At 37.6% G+C, this 20,419-nt stretch overlaps 1 protein-coding gene across 5 annotated transcripts in view; it reads left to right on the top strand.

Moving 5' to 3' along the window:
* Positions 1-20,419, top strand: part of USP33 (ubiquitin specific peptidase 33) — a 51,552-nt gene that overhangs the window by 14,466 nt on the left and 16,667 nt on the right. For 2 of the 5 annotated variants that reach the window (XM_040987308.1, XM_040987309.1), the window contains exons 7-18: positions 1,196-1,265; positions 5,146-5,259; positions 5,856-5,934; positions 7,079-7,496; positions 9,257-9,397; positions 12,116-12,228; positions 13,933-14,105; positions 14,205-14,299; positions 14,943-14,976; positions 17,870-17,915; positions 18,400-18,580; positions 19,775-19,901. In XM_040987308.1, coding sequence (XP_040843242.1) covers positions 1,196-1,265; positions 5,146-5,259; positions 5,856-5,934; positions 7,079-7,496; positions 9,257-9,397; positions 12,116-12,228; positions 13,933-14,105; positions 14,205-14,299; positions 14,943-14,976; positions 17,870-17,915; positions 18,400-18,580; positions 19,775-19,901 — 1,591 coding nt within the window. The remainder of the gene's footprint in view (positions 1-1,195; positions 1,266-5,145; positions 5,260-5,855; positions 5,935-7,078; positions 7,497-9,256; positions 9,398-12,115; positions 12,229-13,932; positions 14,106-14,204; positions 14,300-14,942; positions 14,977-17,869; positions 17,916-18,399; positions 18,581-19,774; positions 19,902-20,419) is intronic. The other 3 variants (XM_040987310.1, XM_040987311.1, XM_040987307.1) reach the window with 2 other exon arrangements.

The raw sequence follows: 20,419 nt of genomic DNA, 5'->3' as shown, positions 1-20,419 counted from the left end.
GGCAATTATTACTCTCTTACAATAATTAAATTAGGTTGTAATGAGAGATGTAAATATCATTTGGTACTTTTTAAATATGTATTTTTTTCCTGTCTTTTTAATAGTTTGTTTTTTTCAGGTTAACATAATGTTAATACAAAGAATAGATTCAGTGTAGCTCTTAGACAAGGTTCAGAGAGTAGAGTGATAGTCCCTTCCTCTTCCCTGCTTTTCTGTGTCTTTTCCCTTACTTCCTCCTTGCCTCTCCTTTTCTCCCCTCATCTTCCCTTTCCCTTCCCTTCCCTCTGCCTTTCTCTTACCACCTTATCCCTTCCCTCCTCTCCTCTTTCCCTGTTCCCATTCCTTTCTTTTCTCTTTGTTTTAGTCTTTTAGTTTGTGAAATAACGTTTTCAGTTACCATTATATTGAAGGACTCAATACTCTACTGATTTATCAGCCATGTAAATTTTAAAAATCTTGGTTCATTGGTAATGTAAGCAAGGGCTACATTAGTTAGAAAGATAACCTTTTCACCTATGGGTAGCAAATTTTTAAATGATCTGAAATCATTTAATTATTTGTTTGACCAAGATATAAAATAGAATTTGACAAAAACATATTTGTAACAGATGTTACACACAGTATTTTTTTAGCGTGTGTGTGTGTGTGTGTGTGTGTGGTTTTTTTTGAAGCGCCCACGTATAAGAGAGAACCTATGGTGTTTGTCTTTCTGTGTCTAGCTATTGCATTCAGTGTAGTTTTTTTCAGTTGTATCTATTTTGATGAAAATGTTAGAAGTTTGTTAGTTTTTATTGCTGAATGGAATATTCCTTGTATTTATACTTAATATATCTGTATGTCTCATATTCCTTATCTGTTCATCTTACGATGGACACCTTGGCTGATTCCATATTTTGACTATTTTGAAACAGTGCTGCTATAAACAGAACACATCTGTTGTTAGTTAAGGGTGGTCGGCAGGATTATTTTTCCTGTTGAAGTTTCAGGAGTTGTGCCCACTCATCCTTGATTTTATGTAAAACTCAAAAATCTGGAGATTTTAAGATTTCTAAAATTGCAACTTTTCTGGGTTGCTTGAATTGCTCTTTTTATTTATGTAATTCTTAATGTAGTTTGGGAATTACAGTATTCAGACACCCACAAAAGTGAGTTGTTTTTCCGTTATTGACTGGTAACATAATTTATGTTTTAACAGGTCTTACAGGTTTGAAAAATATTGGAAATACTTGTTACATGAATGCAGCTTTGCAGGCTCTTTCTAATTGGTAAGTAGAAAGTTTTTGTGTGTGTAGTTTTGTTTTTGTTTCTTAATTGATAGAGCCATGATAGACAGGCTGGTTGGTGGCTCATTCCATAAATGTTTGCCACAGCCTGGGCCTAAACAGAAGCTGGAAGTGAGTCTGGTTCTCCAGTGAGTGACAGGACCCCATCACTTGAGCCGTTACTGGTGCCTCTTATAAGGGATCTGCATTGATGAGAAGATGAAAAGAAGTGAACTCTGACACTCCAAAGTGGAGTGCAAGCATATTAAGCAGTAGGTCACACACCTGCTTTTGTTGGCATAGTTATTTATTTGAAAGGCAGAGAGAGAATAATGTGGGGAGAAGTAAATGCTGAGAATGCTTTTGACCATTGTGATATACTCCTTGGGTGCCTCTAGTCACCTGGGTTGTACTGGACTGAAGCTGGGAACTCAGTTCAGGTCTCCTGCATGAGGAACAGGCACTCAGATCACTTGCATCCCAGAGCCTGTGTTACCAGGAAGCTGGAGTGAGGAACAAGAGCCAAGGTCTTGAACACAGGGACTCCAGTGTGGAACTCTAGTCACTTAACTGGCATCTTAACTGCCAGGCTGACCTCTTCTCTGTCTGTGTAGTTTTTTTTAAGTTTTTCTATGAGCAGAAATCTGTGCCACTATAGTAGTTGACGGGTTCCCATGGTTGATGGAATATGGATAGAATCTCATGGGCAAGAATATGGATTGGAATGTAATCCATTATTGTCCCAATGGGGATACCTTATGTATGTCTGTAGTTTCTTAAGACTGATGATTCCTGATATAGTCTTATGTAATTTTAAGCAAGTGTGTAACACACAAGCATATACATTCAAAAAGTGAGGAGATTGCTTTTAAATCTGAGGTCTTTTGAGTGTATTTTATATTATATTGTAGGTGGAAATTGTCTAAGAAGGCATTCAAATGCTTTTTCTTTTTTTCTTAATCTTAGTCTGTCAAAGTTAAGGCAGGTATTACTCCTCAAGTTTAGACGTGTTGAGTGAGGATGTGCTGGCAGCTTTTACACCGGAGGCAGGTTATTTTATAAATAGAAGAAGTGTGTCTTGGCTTATAGGGGCCAGTGTTGTGATTCACAGTTCTGAAAGTGCGTGGGTCACACAGCATGGTGTAGGCTCTGGGAAGGGATCCCTTTGGCCACATCACGTCATGGCAGGAGCACGTATGTATCCCTGTGTATTCTCTCTTTCCTTATGTAGCTATACAGATTTAATCATGAGTGACATGGTTAATGGCCTAATCACTTTCCATAGACCCAATCCCTTCCCTAAACATTATAGTTAAGTGAACTCACTCCCTCTTCATATTAGTAATGTAACACTTTGGAGATTAAATTCCTATATGAATTTGAGTGAACAGATAATATTTAAAATGTAACAGAGGACCAGAATTCAGAAATCTCCGAACTTTACATTGTTCTTTCTGATGGCTTCAATTTTAGAGTAGTAATTAAAGGCTGAACTTACACATGTTGAAAAAAATTGCTTTAATTTTGACATAATCGTATATACTTTACCTTCAGTTTTCATATTCTATTTAGGTTATGTCGCATAACTGTGACATAAAGAAAATGCACCTTTTATTAATTGGTCAAGAATATCACACCGGGGCCCGGTGTGGTGGCCTGGTAGCTAAATTCCTTGCCTTTCATGCATTGAGATCCCATATGGGCGCTCGTTCTAATACCAGCAGACCCACTTCCCATCCACCTCCCTGCTGTGGTCTGGGAAAGCAGTTGAGGACAGCCCAATGCCTTGGGATCCTGTACCCACATGAGAGACCTGGGGGAGGTTCCTGGCTCCTGGCTTTGGATCGGCTGAACCCAGCTCTGGCCGTTGCAGCCACTTAGGGAGTGAGTCATCAGATGAAGATCATCCTCTCTGTCTCTCCTCCTCTCTGTGTATGTGCCGTTCCAATAGAAATAAATAAATAAATAAAATAAGTAAAAAATATATATATCTTTGAAGAAGTGACCTTTGATGTGAAATTAAGAATGAGGATGAGCCAGCTCTGTGGCGTAGCAAACTAAGCTGCTGCTTGTGGTGCCAGCATCCCATATGGCCACTGGTTGTTGTCCCTGGTACCCCACTTTTTTTTTTTATTTTTAAATAATAATTACATGGTTGATCAGGGTAGGAAGGACTGAAGTTTAAGGAAAATTGGGTGAACTCATTGCTTCCAAATTTGCTATTTCTTGTTATTCCAAAGGGAAGGGGAGAGACAAAGGGGGAAACCACTGATGACTTTCTACATCCCAGTACTCAGAGATGAGAAACCGCCACTTCATACCAACCAATCTGTCTCCCTGCTAATGGCCTGGGGAAGCAACTGAGTCCAGATCCTTGGGCACTATATCTGTGTGGAAGGCCTGAAAGAAGCTCTTGGTTCCTGGAATGAACCAACAGATGAAAGATCTTACTCTCTCTGTCTCTACTCTCTGTAACTCTGCCTTTCAAATAAAAATAAATCACAGGGCATAGGAAGATGAGGATGAGCTGGTGTAGGAAAAAGTGGGGAGATGGACTGGCTATGTGATGGCAGTAGATGACGTTACAGCTAGTGATGCTGGCTCTTAGATTGGACTGTCTTTTTAGTCCTGGCTGCTTTGCTTCCAGTCCAGCTCCCTGTTAATGTGCCTAGGAATAAAGTGGAGGTGGCCCAGATATTTGGACTCCTGCCAACATGGGAGGCCTGGATAGAGTACCTGGCTCCCTTTGGTCTGGTCTGGTCCTGACCATCCTGTCCACAGTGTAAAGTGGAGGATCTCTTTCTTGTTTAGTCTTTCTCTTATTTATTTGAAAGACAGAATTCATCTAGAAAAGAAGGAAGAAAGGAAAGGAAATGGAGGAAGGAGAACGTTTTAAGCAGAAAGTTTAATAGTCTTGAAGTTAGAAACATTCCAGAAACTATGTGACAGGAATTGAGCTGTCAGAGGATAGGATTAAATGGATTCAAGTGAGATAGAGCACATTTAAAATTTAGGTTTCTTTCCTTTGTTGCCTTTTTTTTTTTTTTTTTTTAAGGATTTATTTGTTGTTCCTGGAAAGGCAGATTTACAGAGAGAAGAGACAGAGATAAAAATTTTCCAGCTGCTGGTTCACTCCCCCAATGGCTATCACAGCCAAAGCTGAGCTGATTCGAACCCAGGAGCCAGGAGCTTCTTCTGGGTCTTCCATGTGGATGCAGGATGTTAAAGCTTTGGGCCATCCTCTGCTGCTCTCTTAGGCCACAGATGGAGACCTAGATGGGAAGTGGAGTAGCAAGGACAAAAACAGGCTGCCATATGGGAGCCTGGTGCCTGCAAGGTGAGGATTTAGACAATTGAGCCATTGCGCTGGGCCCAAAGATGTAGGTTTCTAACTATCAGTGTAATTAAAGTATTTTTACAATAGTATCACTAAATAATCCAACTTTACCTTTTTTTTTAATTGGAAAATCAGATATAGAAACAATATAAATACACTCAATAATCTTTGGTATATGGATGAAAACTTAAATCACTTAGGAAAGAGTATAGAGTGAAGAGGAAAATGCTAGTGTAAAGTGCTGAGGAATTTCTTGTATATTGTCTAGGAGCAAGAAAGGTTAAGCAGTGCTTTATAATGATCAGAGGAAGATTTGTTCAATGTAGGGATTACTCAGAGAGGACTGGACTTGGCAGGATGGAAAAGTGATGTGGTGGGGCCAAGTGTCGCTTGGATGAGTTAGGCTACGTAAGTGAATGTCAAGCTGTAAGAAAGAGCCTGGAAATGACATGCAGGGCAATAGACGTCGGTAGTTCAGTTCACAATGGGACATTGATTCGCGTTAATCTTTGTTTCTATTCAACTATCTTTCTTTTTTTAAATTAGCCCACCTCTGACACAGTTTTTCCTCGATTGTGGAGGACTAGTTCGAACAGATAAGAAACCAGCAATTTGTAAAAGTTATCTCAAACTTATGACAGAATTGTGGCATAAAAGCAGGTATGTTCTTAACGTATTCATCTTTATTATGTCTTAACTGTGCATGATACATATTAATGGTGCTAATCTGTTTACAGAGCTGAAAAACAGATTTGAGATGGTTCAGATTAGTTAGGTTAAGGGATGTTACATTTGAAACTGAGTAGTGGAGTCATACAAGCCTGGAAGTAGCTGAATTGGTAACATGATGAGTTGTCAAGTCTGTTGTTAAGTTGTTACTGAAACTTGAGTTTTAATGCAGGAGCATGCATTCTAACACTAAAATTAGAACAGAAATATTTGTAAGATTGTCTTATGTTTATTTTAAAGTTTAATATTGAGCTAATAATTTTTTACTATGTTAACTTACTTTAGAACTATTATAAAAACCGTATTTTTGAAAAATAGAAGTGGAACAGGCTCATTTAGTCAGGAGTAGAGAGTATAAAATATCAGTGATAAGTAGTTCTGATGAGCCTGTGAAATGGAAATACACACAGTCTTGATGGCTGTTTGAAACATAAATACTTTGTAATTTATTTAACACTTTGGATTCTTGGCTGTAAGTCAATAAAATTATATTTTAAATTATTCCATAAAAATATTTTCTTTTTCAGGCCAGGGTCTGTTGTACCTACTAATTTGTTTCAAGGAATTAAAACTGTAAATCCTACATTTCGGGGATATTCTCAACAGGTCAGTCAGTTGCTTTCATTCATACTTTTAATAATACTTAATAAATTTTAAAAATGCTGTTTATCTGTTTATCTTTTTGAGTGTTCCTCTTCCAAGATAATCCTTTATCATGTTTATAATTTTTATTTTTGTTTTATAATGTCTATTTTCTGGAAAATTTGTAAATTTTGGGTGGATAAATATGTCAATATATTTTGTAGAGTGTTTTTGATTTCAAGTTCCATGTCCAGGAAGTGAAGATTTTCACCTTTATTTCCCATATTTTATATTCAATTCATGCCTTTATTTTATGTACTTTGTTCTTTGGCATTTTCACATTCAGCTTTTCCATATGTGTAGAATTTATTTATGATTGCAGTAGAGTTTAAATTCAGATTTTTTCATAAACAGCTATAGAGATTGCACCAAATACTTAAACTAATGTAAGAAAGAAAGGATAGCCATCCTATGTGGTTAAAAAGATTTTTTAAATCTTGTGTTAATATATGGTAGAATCTGTACTTGGCTTATTTTTTTTAACTAGTTCTACATTGCCATTTAGGTTATTGTAGTTGTATATGTTTTTATATAATACCATATATATATGTGCATATATATGGTATTATATATAAACAAAATATATATATATATATATATTCCCATGTAACTTCTGAGATCTTCAAAGATTGTAATTTGATGGTTTGAGTTGGAGGCCAGAAATTTGTATCTTAAAAAAAGTCCTATAGATTTACTAAGGATTTTTTTTTGAAATATACTGCATGGTTGGGTAAACCCTTAGTTTCTCTGTACTTACACCCCATGTTTCGTACTTACAGTGTTTACACCCCATGTTTCGGTTCGGAACATTTCTCAGATTCCCTGTCACATGAAACAAATAGTTTTCTTTGTTTAACACTCCAGATTATAAACAGTAACATAATTAAAAACTGACAGATCAGTTTGTTGAAATTTTGTTTTATTTACATAACTTTGTAGCATTTAAGCACTGCATCCCATCTCTGCTGCCTTATTTTCTACGAACTAGAATTTTCCTGGCATAATACTATACTAAAAAATCAGTTGATAATCACATTTCCTATGTGTTCCTGTAAGTTTCAAGGTACATATGTAATGAAATAGTCACGTTATATTGCTGATACCTTAGGATGCTCAAGAATTTCTCCGGTGTTTAATGGATCTCCTTCATGAAGAATTGAAAGAGCAAGTCATGGAAGTAGAAGAGGATCCTCAAACTATAACCCCTGAGGAGACCATGGAAGAAGATAAGAGCCAGTCGGATGTGGATTTTCAATCTTGTGAATCATGTAGCAGCAGTGATAAAGCAGAAAACGAAAATGGCTCAAAAAGCTTTTCTGAAGATAATAATGAAACAACAATGTTAATACAGGATGATGAGAACAATTCAGAATTGTCAAAAGATTGGCAAAAAGAGAAGATGTGCAATAAGATTAATAAAATGCATTCGGAAGGAGAATTAGATAAAGATAGAGATTCTGTGTCTGAAACAGTCGACTTGAACAACCAGGAGACTGTGAAAGTGCAAATACAGAGCAGGACTTCAGGTGCCACTGAATAATTCCATTGTCGAAAGGGTGTCTGTAGATGATGAATGCTGAATTGTTACTTTTGAGACTTAAGATTAATGAAGTTATAGTTCAGCAAAGTTTGCATCTGTTAAAGTCATGAAATTGTTGGCTTTTAGGATAAGGAATTTTAGAAATTTTAGAAATTTTCCTCCTCTTGAGCTAACGTTCATTACATATATAAGATGTCAGTGTTGGAAGACTGTCTAGCCCTTTCCTGTCAAAAGTCCTGCTAAGCTTGATCCAAGGCCATATTGCCCTGTAGTGGATTTATTCTTCTGCCCAAGTCCAGGGTTTATGATTCTTATGTGTTTAAGAGACTTGATGAAGAAAAATATGATGAAGAATATATGGCACACAAAGCCTAAATATTTACTACTTGGGCATTTATAGTTCCTGACTTAGATTACATTAATTTTATTCCTTTCAGAAAACTGCAGGGGCTGGCATTATGGCATAGCACATTAAGTTGCTGCCTGTGCTGACATGCCATTTAAGCACTGATTCAAGTTTTGGCTGCACCACTGTGGATCCAACTCTCTGCTAATGTGTTTTGGAAAGCAGTGGAATAAGGCCCGAGTTGTTGGGCCCTTGCCACCCATGTGGGAGACCTGGGAGAAACTGGCTTCTGACTTTGGTTCCCATCCCAGCCATTGTGGCCATTTGGGGAGTGACCAGAGGATGGAAGTGCTCTCTGCCTGTCTCTGCTTCTTTTTGTAACTGCCTTTCAAACAAAAAATGATTCCTAAAAAATTTTTTTCGCCTCTTAAATTATTCTGTCAATATGGTTATGATTGGATACTGAAGAATTTCTCGTGATCTGAAAACAATCTATGACGACATTCCTGTTCAGGATCTCCTATGAAGCATTCATTTGTCTTTGCTCAAAATACTTGCTTGAGTGCAGATAGTCATTCACCTTGGAATATGTTTTAGTCTCCAGGAATGCAAGAGGAAACAATGCAAAACTTAATTCATACAGTTTAGTTCTTAAAAAAAATATTTTCCTAATCAAATGATGTGTTTTAACTTAGTTAATAAGACTTCTTGAATTTGTTTTAATTTGATTGCTGGTTAGTTTGGGAGAATAATTTTTTATTTTCCCATCTAGCTTTAAAATTTTAAAAAATATTCTGATTCTTTAAAAAAAAAAAAAACAAAAACTTGGGCCTGGTGCAATGATTCACCCGGCTAATCCTGCCCTTTCAAACATGAGCATTCCATACGGGTACCAGTTTGTATCTTGGCTGCTGCACTTCCCATCCAGTTCCCTGATGTGACTTTGGAAAACAGCAGAGGTGGCCCAACATTGGAGACCTAGAGGAAGCTCCTATCTCCTGGCTTCAGATCAGCTGAGCTCTAGCCATTGCAGCCACTTGGGGAGTGGATGAAAGATCTTTCTTTCTGTCTCTTCTCTCTGTAAATCTGTATTTCCAATAAAAATAAATCTTTAAAAATAAAAAAAATCACATAAAATTATATTGGGAAAAATAAGATACTCTTTGTATTTTCACAGCTCACTTCTTAAGTTGTCTATAGCAGAAGCAGTGGTTTGAAATCTAGGCTGGTAGAAAAAAGGCGATTCTTAAGTAGAAAATTACTTTTTTTGCATAGTAGGTATTTTGAATCAAATATTTGTCATTTTTTAGTGTTAATTTTATTCAGGGTATCATATTGTCATTTAATATTGTATGGTTTTATTATGTAAAAGATAATAATGTAGATTTTTAATATTGCAGAATATATCACTGATGTCCATGTGAATGACCTGTCTACATCACAGATTGTTCCTTCCAATGAAAGTGCTAATCCACGTTTATCAACAAGCCCTCCTAAATCAGGAAATTTGTGGGCAGGATTGACACCCACACACAAAAAAAGTAAGAAGATTCCCTTTTTGAGTTTCTGTGCCTTGATTCTTAGTTTAGATTGTAGATTTTGATATTTGCTAAAGTACTAAGCAAAAGATGGTGTGCGATCTGTGAAAACTGAAAGCGTAAATCTGTGCAGCTTAGATTAAAAGTCTTTTGGTGTGTTATATTCTTGTTTTTCACAATTTATATGTGGTTGAATTCATTTTTGGGGGGAAGTAAAGTATGAATTGTTCATTATCAAAAATAGTAAGGAATGCAGAACACTTCTGATACTCTGAAGAGTTTCCTTATCCTAAATCTTTGTAATCAGATCATCTCCCAACCCCTGGGCCCTTACACAACTGATCATCTGTCTCTATTGGTTTACTTTTTCCTAGGATGTCCTAAAAATAGAACCATATAGTATAACCTTTTTGAAACAAACTTATTTTATTTAATTTATTTATTTATTTTTTTATTGTTGTTAACATTGTATTATGTGATACAGTTTTATAGGCACTGGGGATTCCCCCTACCCCTCCCATACCCCTCCCCCCATGGTGGATTCCTCCACCTTGTTGCATAACCACAGTTCAAGTTCAGTTGAGATTCGTTCCTTGCAAACACATATCTAGCATAAAGTCCAGCGTCTTATTGTCCAGATAAGTTCAGTGGCCTCTTGGGGAGACCTTCTCTAGTCTGAAGATAGGGCTAACAGAGTAAAGATCCGGTCAGTTAAAAGCCCCAACAAAACCTCAGTATCAATATACAACATTATGGAATTAATTGACATAGTATTGGGTAAACAATATGTTAAAAATAATGCAAGTTCCATTCTTCGAAACATCTGGGTTGAGACAGTGTCAATGACAGGTTCAAAAAATAACCAACAACCAAACAAAAATTACAAGTTAAATCAAGGCAAACATGTGGTATCTAACCTTTTGGGATTCGCTCATTTCCCTTAGCATTATAGTTTCCAGTTGGGCCCATTTAGCCACAAAGAACTACATTTTGTTTTTTTTAATAGCTGAGTAGTATTCCATGGAGTAGATGAACCAAAGCTTTCTTATCCAATCTTCTGTTGATGGGCATTTCGGTTGCTTCCATGTTTTTGCAATTACTGATTGTGCTGCTATGAACATAGGGATGCATGTTGGTTTGTTGTAAAACAGGTGTTTTGGATATATTCCTAGGAGTGCTATTGCTGGGTCATATGGTATGCAGATTTTGAGTTGTTTGAGTGTTCTCCAGACTGATTTCCATAAAGGCTGTACCAATTTGCAGCTCCACCAGCAGTGGAGTAGGGTTCCCTTTTTACCGCATCCTCGCCAGCAAGCGTCGTTGGTGTTCTTGTTTATGTGGGCCAATCTAACTGGTGTTAGGTGGTACCTCATCGATGTTTTAATTTGGATTTCCCTTATTGCCAGGGAGCTGGAACATTTTTTCATATGTTGAAACAAACTTATTTTACCCAAGAAATATTCATTTAAGAATCAGTTGCTTTATTGCATATCTGACATATCTGAATAGTTTGTTCTGGTTTTTTTTTTTTTTTTTTTTTGGTTATAGAATTTGAATTCATTGGATAAATTAGCATTTTTTTGTTCATTCATTCAGGAACTTTTAAACTGTTTGCAATTTTAGATTATTATGAATAATGCTAATTTAAACAGAGGGTTTATAGGCTTTTCTTTGAACCTAAATTTTACTTGCCTAGGAGGAATACGTGGGCCTAGGTTCACTGGGTTTTATATGTTATTCAGGCTAACATTGAATGAACATGGCAAACTGTTTTCCAGAGTATCTGTATCATTTTGCATTCCCATCAACCTTATATAAAACTCTTAAGAGAAAAGACAGGAGAAAAGTCTTGAACTTGTTAGGGTTAGGTAAACAGTTCTTGAAAACATCAGACTTCAGAAACATGATGCATAGAAGAAAAACACTTTTTTCTTAGCAAAGGACATTTTTAACAGAATTACAAGATTTAGGAGGAAATAGTTGAAATTATAGAAGACAAAGGACTTTTATTAGAAAATACAGAAAGGGATTCTCAACAGATTGGTGATGGAATGCTGTCTTTAAAGCTTCAGTTGGAGGCAGAATTACTTTGAGGACAAGATAGGCAACAACTCTCCCGTTTTATCTTAAGTTTCCTCTCCACTTTTCTAACATTGCTCCCTCTTCCTTTGCTGTGTGGAACATTAATCCTCAGTGGTAAGGCTAAGGTCTCATTTTGCATACAAAAAATGGATACTGTGCTAATGCAAGATTTTGATCATTTGCCTGTATGTACAAATATTCTTTTTTTTGAAAGCAAGTTTTATCTGAATTTTTTTATTTAATTTTTTTTTATTGCAAAGTCAATTATACAGAGAGGAGGAGAGAGACAGGAGGATCTTCCATCTGATGATTCACTCCCCTAAGTTGTCACAATGGTGGAAGCTGAGCCGATTTGAAGCCAGGAACTAGGAGCTTCTTCTGGGTCTCCCAGGCGGGTGCAGGGTCCCAAGGCCTTGGGCCGCCCTCGACTGCTTTCCCTGGCCATAAGCAGGGAGCTGGAATGGAAGTGGGGCCTCTGGGACACGAACCTGTGCCCATAAGTAGTGCTCTTGAAGTATACTTTGAAAAATTTTATGTGTAGGAATTTTAACTGTTAAATATTCTAGAGGAAAACTGTTAAATGAAGACCCTGCCCCCCACCTTTTTTTTTAACATTCCGCATTTCGTTTGCAATTCCAGCTCCATCTGCATCTCCTAAGAGAAAGAAACAGCACAAGAAATACAGAAGTGTTATTTCAGACATATTTGATGGAACAATCATTAGTTCGGTACAGTGTTTGACTTGTGACAGGGTGAGTATGAGGGGATTAGAGTATACAGAAAATTTCTGTCAAGTGCTCTTAGGTTTGTAAAATGTAAAAATGTGGAAAGCTCCTCCTGGTTGCTGATAATCATATATTCACATCTAACCTTTGCATTAATATAAATTGATTCTAGAAATAGAATCTACTCTTAGCGACATTTAACAGAGATGTAATTTTTGAAGGATTGATCTTGATCCATCATTGAACAGGCATGTATTAGCAGGAAGCATTGCTAAATTCTCAGTTGGTGTTTTGGTTGCATAGGAAAGTGGGAAGTTGCTCAGCAGCAGGGGTTAGGAACACGTGACTGTTCTCCAGGGCTTCTGAAATGGGTAGGCTAGGATACTGTTGCTATTCATAGACCCATGGGAGTTGAAAATGTCTCTAGCAGTTGGATATACTTAACAGCTTGTCAGTGCTTTCACAGATTGAGATTAGATAATAGTGTCAAATTTGTAAACAGTAAAAAGGGTGTAAGTGAAAAATCATGAGTTTTTAAATAGCACTTCATTAAACTATTATTAAGACTGGCTTTATTTTGATGTACTAGTGAATCTGAATTAACATCTCAGGATCAAGACTTGAGCTTTCAGTTGTTAACATTAAAATCTTTAGTCAAATCTATTTCCTGTGGGATTATTTTAAAGTATATTCTTTTGATATTAAGTATTTAAGTAAAATGATCCAGAAATGTTTTCAGTTGCTGCCGTGCCCTGTGTGCTAATGATGTTTCAGTCAATGACGGAGTGTGCCCATCTTTAAGATTGCATTACTTAGAGATGTAGTCTTTGTGTACATACGCTGAATGTGTTGTCGAGAGGAATGTAACAGAGCATTTCTGTAACTTATTGTGAACTGGTATCTGTATTTAAAAATCAGATGCCAGTGCTGCTCCGATCTGAAGCCAGCATTCAGGAACCTCTTCCGGGTCTCCCACGCGGGTGCAGGGTCCCAAAGCTTTGGGCCATCCTCAAGTGCTTTCCCAGGCCACAGGCAGGGAGCTGGATGGGAAGTAGAGCTGCCGGAATTAGAACCGGCGTCCATATGGGATCCTGATGCATTCAAGGCGAGGACTTTAGCCGCTAGGCCATGGCGCCAGGCCCTTGTCAATCCTTTTTAAGTACGCATTTGTTTGTTTATTTATTTGAGAAACAGGACAAAAGCTTCCATTTTCTGATTCACTTTCCAATTGCTTGTAACAGCCACACTGGGCCTAGGCTAAAGTTGCCAGTGGAAGTTCAGTCTAGGTCTCCACACAGATGGCAGGGAAGAAGCCATCATGTGCTGCCTCCCACAGTCTGCACTGGCGGAAAGGTGGAGTTGGGGATCAAGCGGATTATCACACCCAGGCTTTCACATATGAAATATGGGCCTCTTAATTGACAGTATTAACCACAGATCCAAATGCCTGCTTATTTCACCCCTGGACCATTTAAAACTATTGGTAAAAATCAGTTTCCAAAGTAAATACAATAGTCCATAAACTCCAAATCTCAAGCCACAGTAGTTGGATTTGGGATACTTTCCGTGATGCTACAGTAACTGGTAATTTTGCTGTTACTGAAAAGTGTTTTTCTCCAGTTTATTTTTGCTTATTATAACTTGTCTTGACTTTTGCAGTAAAACAATTTAACCTTATAAATGTTTGTGCTGGATTATTTTCATCCTATTTTTAAAACAAAACAATTTTAGGTGTCTGTAACCCTCGAGACCTTTCAAGATCTGTCCTTGCCAATTCCTGGCAAGGAAGACCTTGCTAAGCTGCACTCATCAAGTCATCCAACTTCTCTAGTCAAAGCAGGATCATGCGGCGAAGCTTACGCTCCACAGGGGTGGATAGCTTTTTTCATGGAGTATGTTAAGAGGTACGTATTTATTTTCTTTGTATCTAATTCATTGTTAAAACTGCTGTTTCTGCTGTACTGGCAGAACACTTCCTTTTTCTTCTGTCAATGATGTTTCAGGTTTGTTGTCTCATGTGTCCCTAGCTGGTTTTGGGGTCCAGTAGTAACCTTGCAAGATTGTCTTGCTGCCTTCTTCGCCAGAGATGAATTAAAAGGTAAGAAACATAGTAATATTGTTGGCTAAATTGCTGTAGATGAGCCTCATATCCTAGTGGAACAAAATGTAAAATATATCCATAAAAGCTTGATTTTAGGCCAGCTTAAATAGTACTTGCTCATTGCCAGGATTTGCCATGGCAATGTTAAGCATATGAGAAAAGAAAAAAAAAATCTCATTCTGAAGAAATTTATTTGGGTTCCTGTAGTGTAAGACAATATGATTTACAAGGTATCTTACAGCTGTTCTTGGATTCAAAGAAGGGAAACTCATTTAGAATAGTTAACTTATTATCCATATAGCTGAAATGATCTGTCCTCCATATCAGTTAAGGCTCCTTCCCTAATTTTGCATGTCTAGCACCTTCCTTGGATATGTGACTAGGTATTCATAAATTTTCTTGAATGAGTAAATGGAAAGGGTGGTATTTAAGGTAGGCTTTCAGTGTTGAAAGTGAGTGAGGGGCATATTTTTGCTAAGGAAAATGTCATGAATTGACTTGGGCAGAGCCTAAAAACAAGAACCATATATAACTGCACTGTGAGATCAGCATATGACAGAATCAAAGGATTATAGAACCAAAAGGAAACAGTTCATTTTTGTTGTTGTTTTGAGAATAACCAGATGTGCTTTGTTTGCAGGTGATAATATGTACAGTTGTGAAAAATGTAAAAAGTAAGTGACATTGACACTGCATTGATCTTGGTCTTTTGAATTGGAGATATGGAGTTAAGTTTGATGTTATATTTATAAAAATATAGACCAGAAAGCCTTATCCCATAATAATGAGGAAATTGGTAGTTCTATGAAATAAATTGAAGATTAAAACTCAATAGGTTAATTAGACTTATATAATTCGTTAAAATATATATTTAAAAGGCAGAGGGACCCAAGGTGTCCTGTCGGTGTTTTCGGGGTATCTTCTTTCCCCAAGTGGCCATGACAGAACTGGGCCAGGTTAAGACAAACCTGGAACTTCATGTGTGTCTCCCACGTGTGTAGTAGAGGTTCAGGTTTCTGGGCTGCCATCTGCTGCTTTCCTATGTGCTTTTGCACGGAGCAGGATCATTAAGTACTTGTGTCAGCTCCGGTTTGGGAGGCCGTCATCACAGGTTGTAGCTAACACATTGCAACATGGTATTGACCCTGTAAGTAGATATTTTTGCCAAATTTTATGTTATTTTCTATGAACAGAATTAGACAAAGTTTAATTCAGTCTAGCAGCTGCCTTTTTCTTTTAATATTAATTCAGACTTGTAAAGCTTGGTGATAGAAAAAAGTGATTGGAGACTTGATACAGATGACTATTTTTGAGGAAAATAGGAAAATTTTTCTGAATTTTTTTTTAAGATTTATTTATTTTTTGGGGCCCAGCGCGGTGGCGCAAGTGGTTAAGTCCTCGCCTTGTACGCCCGGGATCCCATATGGGCGCTGGTTCTAATCCCGGCAGCCCCGCTTCCCTTCCAGCTCCCTGCCTGTGGCCTGGGAAAGCAGTTGAGGACGGCCCAAAGCTTTGGGACCCTGCACCCGTGTGGGAGACCCGGAAGAGGCTCCTGGCTTCGGATCGGCATAGTATCGGCCCGTTGCGGCTCACTTGGGGAGTGAATCATCGGACGGAAGATCTTCCTCTCTGTATCTCCTCTCTCTGTATATGTGCCTTTCCAATAAAAAATAATAAAAATAAAATCTTTAAAAAAAAAAAAGATTTATTTATTTTTATTGGAAAGTCAGATTTACAGAGAGGAGAGACAGAGAGAAAGATGTTCCATTTACTGGTCCACTCCAGAAGTGGCTGCAATGAACAGAGCTGGCCTGTCTGAAGCCAGGAGCCAGGAGCTCTTCTGGGTTTTTCATGCAGGTGCAGTGTTCCAAGGCTTTGGGCCGTCCTCGACTGCTTTCCCAGGCCACAAGCAGAGAGCTGGATGGGAACTGGAGCAGCTGGGACACAAACTTGCACCCATGTGGGCTACCAGTGCTTGAAAGTGGATGATCAGCCTGTTGAGCCATTGTACCCACCCAGAAAGACTTTATTAGTATTTCCTTGAAACCCTAGATGACAAGCCAAGAGGTTATTGACATGGAGAGAGATCCTTCCTTGTAAAGCAGAGCAAACTAGGGAAAAGATACCAGTAAAAATCCATATTGAAAGTAGGACTTTTTTTTTTTTTTAAAGATTTATTTTTATTATGTTTTTATTGGAAAGGCGGATATACAGAGAGGAGAGACAGAGAGGAAGATCTTCCATCCGATGATTCACTCCCCAAGTGAGCACAACGGTCGATGCTATGCCGATCCGAAGCCAGGAGCCTCTTCTGGGTCCCAAAGCTTTGGGCCGTCCTCGACTGCTTTCCCAGGCCACAGGCAGGGAGCTGGAAGGGAAGCGGGGCCGCCGGGATTAGAACCAGCGCCCATATGGGATCCCGGGCGTGCTAGGCGAGGACCTTAACCACTTGCGCCACCGCGCCGGGCCCCGAAAGTAGGACTTTTTAAAGGTGCATGTTAATATTCTTTATTATGTCATTCTTTTTATGAAGCTTTTTCTCCCTTAAAAATGTCTTATTTATTTGGAAGGCAAAGTTATGGAGATGGTGAGAGAGAGCTTCTATTCACTGATTCACTCCCCAAATGGTTACATGGGTCATAGTCGGGCCAAAGTTAGGAGTTAGGGACTTCATCTGAGTCTTTGACATGGCTGCAGCTGCTTTCCCCTGTGTACTAGATCCAAGGTAGAGATGCTGGGACTTAAACTAGTGTTCATATGTGATGCTGGCATTGCAGGCAGTTGGCCAACCTGTTGGGTTACACCACTGGTACTGTGTTGTAAGAATAATATGTGGTAAAAAAAAAAATTTACAAATTGATCTGCACTACAAATTTATGAATTTGGAATTTTGGTTTATCTAGCTTTATTCATTCATTTTTCTATTATTTATTCATTATTAGAAAGCCATAGTCAAACAATAAATGGTAACACACTGTTTTTTAAAAAAATGTTTTAAAGAGATTTTTAGATTTATTTTTACTGAAAAGTCAGATACACAGAGAGGAGAAGAGACAGAGAGGAAGATCCTCCGTCTGATGATTCACTTCCCAAGTGACCTAGGCAGCTGGAGCTGAGCAGAAATAAAGTCTGGAGCCAGGAGCTTCTTTCCGGTCTCTCACGTGGATGCAGGATCCCAGGGCTGTGGGCTGTCTTCGACTGCTTTCCCAGGCCACAAGCTGGATGGGAAGCAGAGCAATCAGGATGTGAAGCAGCATCTACATGGGATCCCAAAGTGTGCAAGGCAAGGACTTTAAGTGCAAGGCTATCTCAGTGGGCCCTCCCCCCAATTTTTAAATCAGTGAATAATATCTCTTCCTATGTATGTTACTGATGTAATTTTTTTGCTGATTTTTTTTATAATAAGGACCCAGTGTTTTGATTATTATATTTAGTCTGTAACGTAATTCAACAGTAAGCATTTCTAGACTTCATCCTTTGTGCTTTCACTTTCTGAGAGTTTTTGTAATATATGAAAAGATACCGAACTTTCTGTGGCTTAATTGATTTTTTGGTTTTCTCATGTAGGTTGAGGAATGGAGTAAAGTTTTGTAAAGTGCAAAAATTTCCTGAGGTATGGGCTTTGTTTTATTTTATGTGATAAAGCACTGTTTATTTACTTTGTCTTGTGTGGTAAAGCATTGGTGTTTTCTGTTAGCATTGTTGAAGAATGCAATGGAGAGTCACTTCCCAAAGCTGTGAGTTTGGTTGAACATGGTTTAGATAGTGTAGGATCTGGCAAGGTATCAAGAGTAAAGTTAGGAAAACAAAGAACAGATACTTAAAAGTCACCATTTTCCACATTTTTAGCATTCCTGGATTCAAATTGTAGTTGCAGTTTAGTGTTTAAACTTGAAACTTAATTCAGTGTCAGTTTTTAATAGATTTCCTTATCTAACATAGAAAATTTTAAAATATTAATTTTTTTTTTTACTTTTGTAATTTTATTTTGATTGAATATGTTTCTTGCTTGTTGATGTTTGTGTAGTTTTGCCACTGGGAATGTTTTTAGTTTTTCCTAATGACAGACTAGGGTTTTGAATTTTATTATCTTTTAGATTTTATGCATTCACCTTAAAAGATTCAGACATGAACTGATGTTTTCTACCAAGATCAGCACCCATGTTTCATTTCCACTGGAAGGTCTGGATCTTCAGCCGTTTCTGGCTAAAGATAGTCCAACTCAGATTGTGACTTATGATCTTTTGTCTGTCATTTGTCACCATGGAACTGCAAGTAGTAAGTACTCAGCTTTGACTATTGATCTTATATTTGAAAAGGAATAAAATCATTGGAGCTAAAACCTTACATAAGACCTGGGAAGAAAAAAATATTAAAAACAAATGATTTCACTGCTGTTTTTTTTAAAAAATTCACATTTTCAAGGTAAGGAAATGTTAGTCAAGGAGATGGAAATACTGGTTATCTGTCCTATCTATCTATCTATATCTCTGTCTACCTTCCTTCACCTTGATTTAAATATTAAAGATTTTATATGTATATCAGATAATCACATGTGCCTCATAAATAGGTACAGTTGTGTGTCAGTTTAAAAAATTGTAAATTAAAACATCACGAATGAACGTTTGGTGCAACAGTTGAGTTGTGGCACTGGCTGGGATGACTGTGTGCTGTATTGGAGTTCCCGTGTTCAAGTCCTCCTTCTGCTTCTGCCTCTGTCTTCCTGTTCATGTGAACTCTGGAAGGGAACCAGTGTTGGCTGAGGCACTTGGATCCATGCCACACGTGGGAGACTCAGATGGAGTTCCTAAATTCTGGCATTGGCTTGTCCCAGTCCTACGTGTTGCAAGCATTTGGGGGAGTGAATGGGCAAAGGGAAAATCTTTCTCTGTTTAAATGTTGGTCCCTTTCCCTCTGTATTTCAAATAAATGAGGGGCAGGGAACCTATGTCAAATATATTTTAGAAAATTGAGTATTTTTTACTGTGATATTTGAAACATTAGATATTTTAACATGATCATTCTTACATTGCTTTTCTGTTTGAAGAATTATTTATTTGAGACAGTGCTTCCATCCACTGGTTCATCTCAAGTGATTGCACTGGTTGAGTAAGGCTGAACTGAAGCCAGTAACTGAAAGATCTAGGCCTCCTCTGTGGATGGCAGGGCCTTAATTCCTTGAGCCATAATTGGTGGCCTTCTAGGATCCTCTTTGGCTGTAAGCTGGAGGCAAGTGCTGAGGATCAAACCCAAGCACTCCAGTATGGGATGTGGGTGTGTGAACCAGTGATTTGGCTACTAGGCACAATGCCTGACCCTACAGAGGATTTTTTAAAATTCTATTTTCTGTCCTTCATCTCCTCAAGTGTTGGTATATTTCAGCTATTGTATTAAACCTTGGATATACAAAATGTATATACCATTGTTGTGTTAATTTTGTTACTGAAATAAATTCTTTTCCTTTATATTCAGGTGGACATTATATAGCCTATTGCCGAAATAATTTAAATAATCTCTGGTATGAATTTGATGATCAGAGTGTCACTGAAGTTTCAGAATCTACTGTGCAAAATGCAGAAGCCTATGTTCTTTTCTATAGGTAATGGAATGCTATCTCACAAGTAGAGTGTTTTTACAAGTATCAAAGAATGTATCCTTCTTGGGCTTATTAGTAACTTTAAAAAAAGTTTCAAATGGGTTACCAAGTAAAGATTAGAAGTAATTAACCCTCATGGAATGAGTAAAATAGAGTAAAAGATTGTATGTAGCTATGTTAAATGATTTACAAGAATGACAAGTTGTTCAGATTACATTAAATCATTTACATGAATGGCACGGTGATGCATTTTCTTTTAGCAACTTTTAACAAAAGGAAATTAGTACTGGTGTTAAGGGATGAGTGGCAAATTTTCTCCTAAACCAGCTAGTAATCAAGGCTTTATAATTATTTATGTATTTATTTGTATCTTAGAAATTTCTATTTGCTGAAATAGATACATAGTGCAACTATTGAGATTGAGTTTGCTAATAGACTTTGCCTCATGGGTAACATTGATTTTGTGGACCCCAGAAGATGAAACAGAATGTTGCCTGGGGAGGGTTATAGTGGGTTTGTGC

This window comes from Ochotona curzoniae, unplaced genomic scaffold (genome assembly GCF_017591425.1).
Source record: "Ochotona curzoniae isolate NIBS_2020 unplaced genomic scaffold, NIBS_Ocur_1.0 contig_4612, whole genome shotgun sequence".
NCBI classification, from domain to species: domain Eukaryota; kingdom Metazoa; phylum Chordata; class Mammalia; order Lagomorpha; family Ochotonidae; genus Ochotona; species Ochotona curzoniae.
This window is presented reverse-complemented; position numbering and strand designations above follow the sequence as displayed.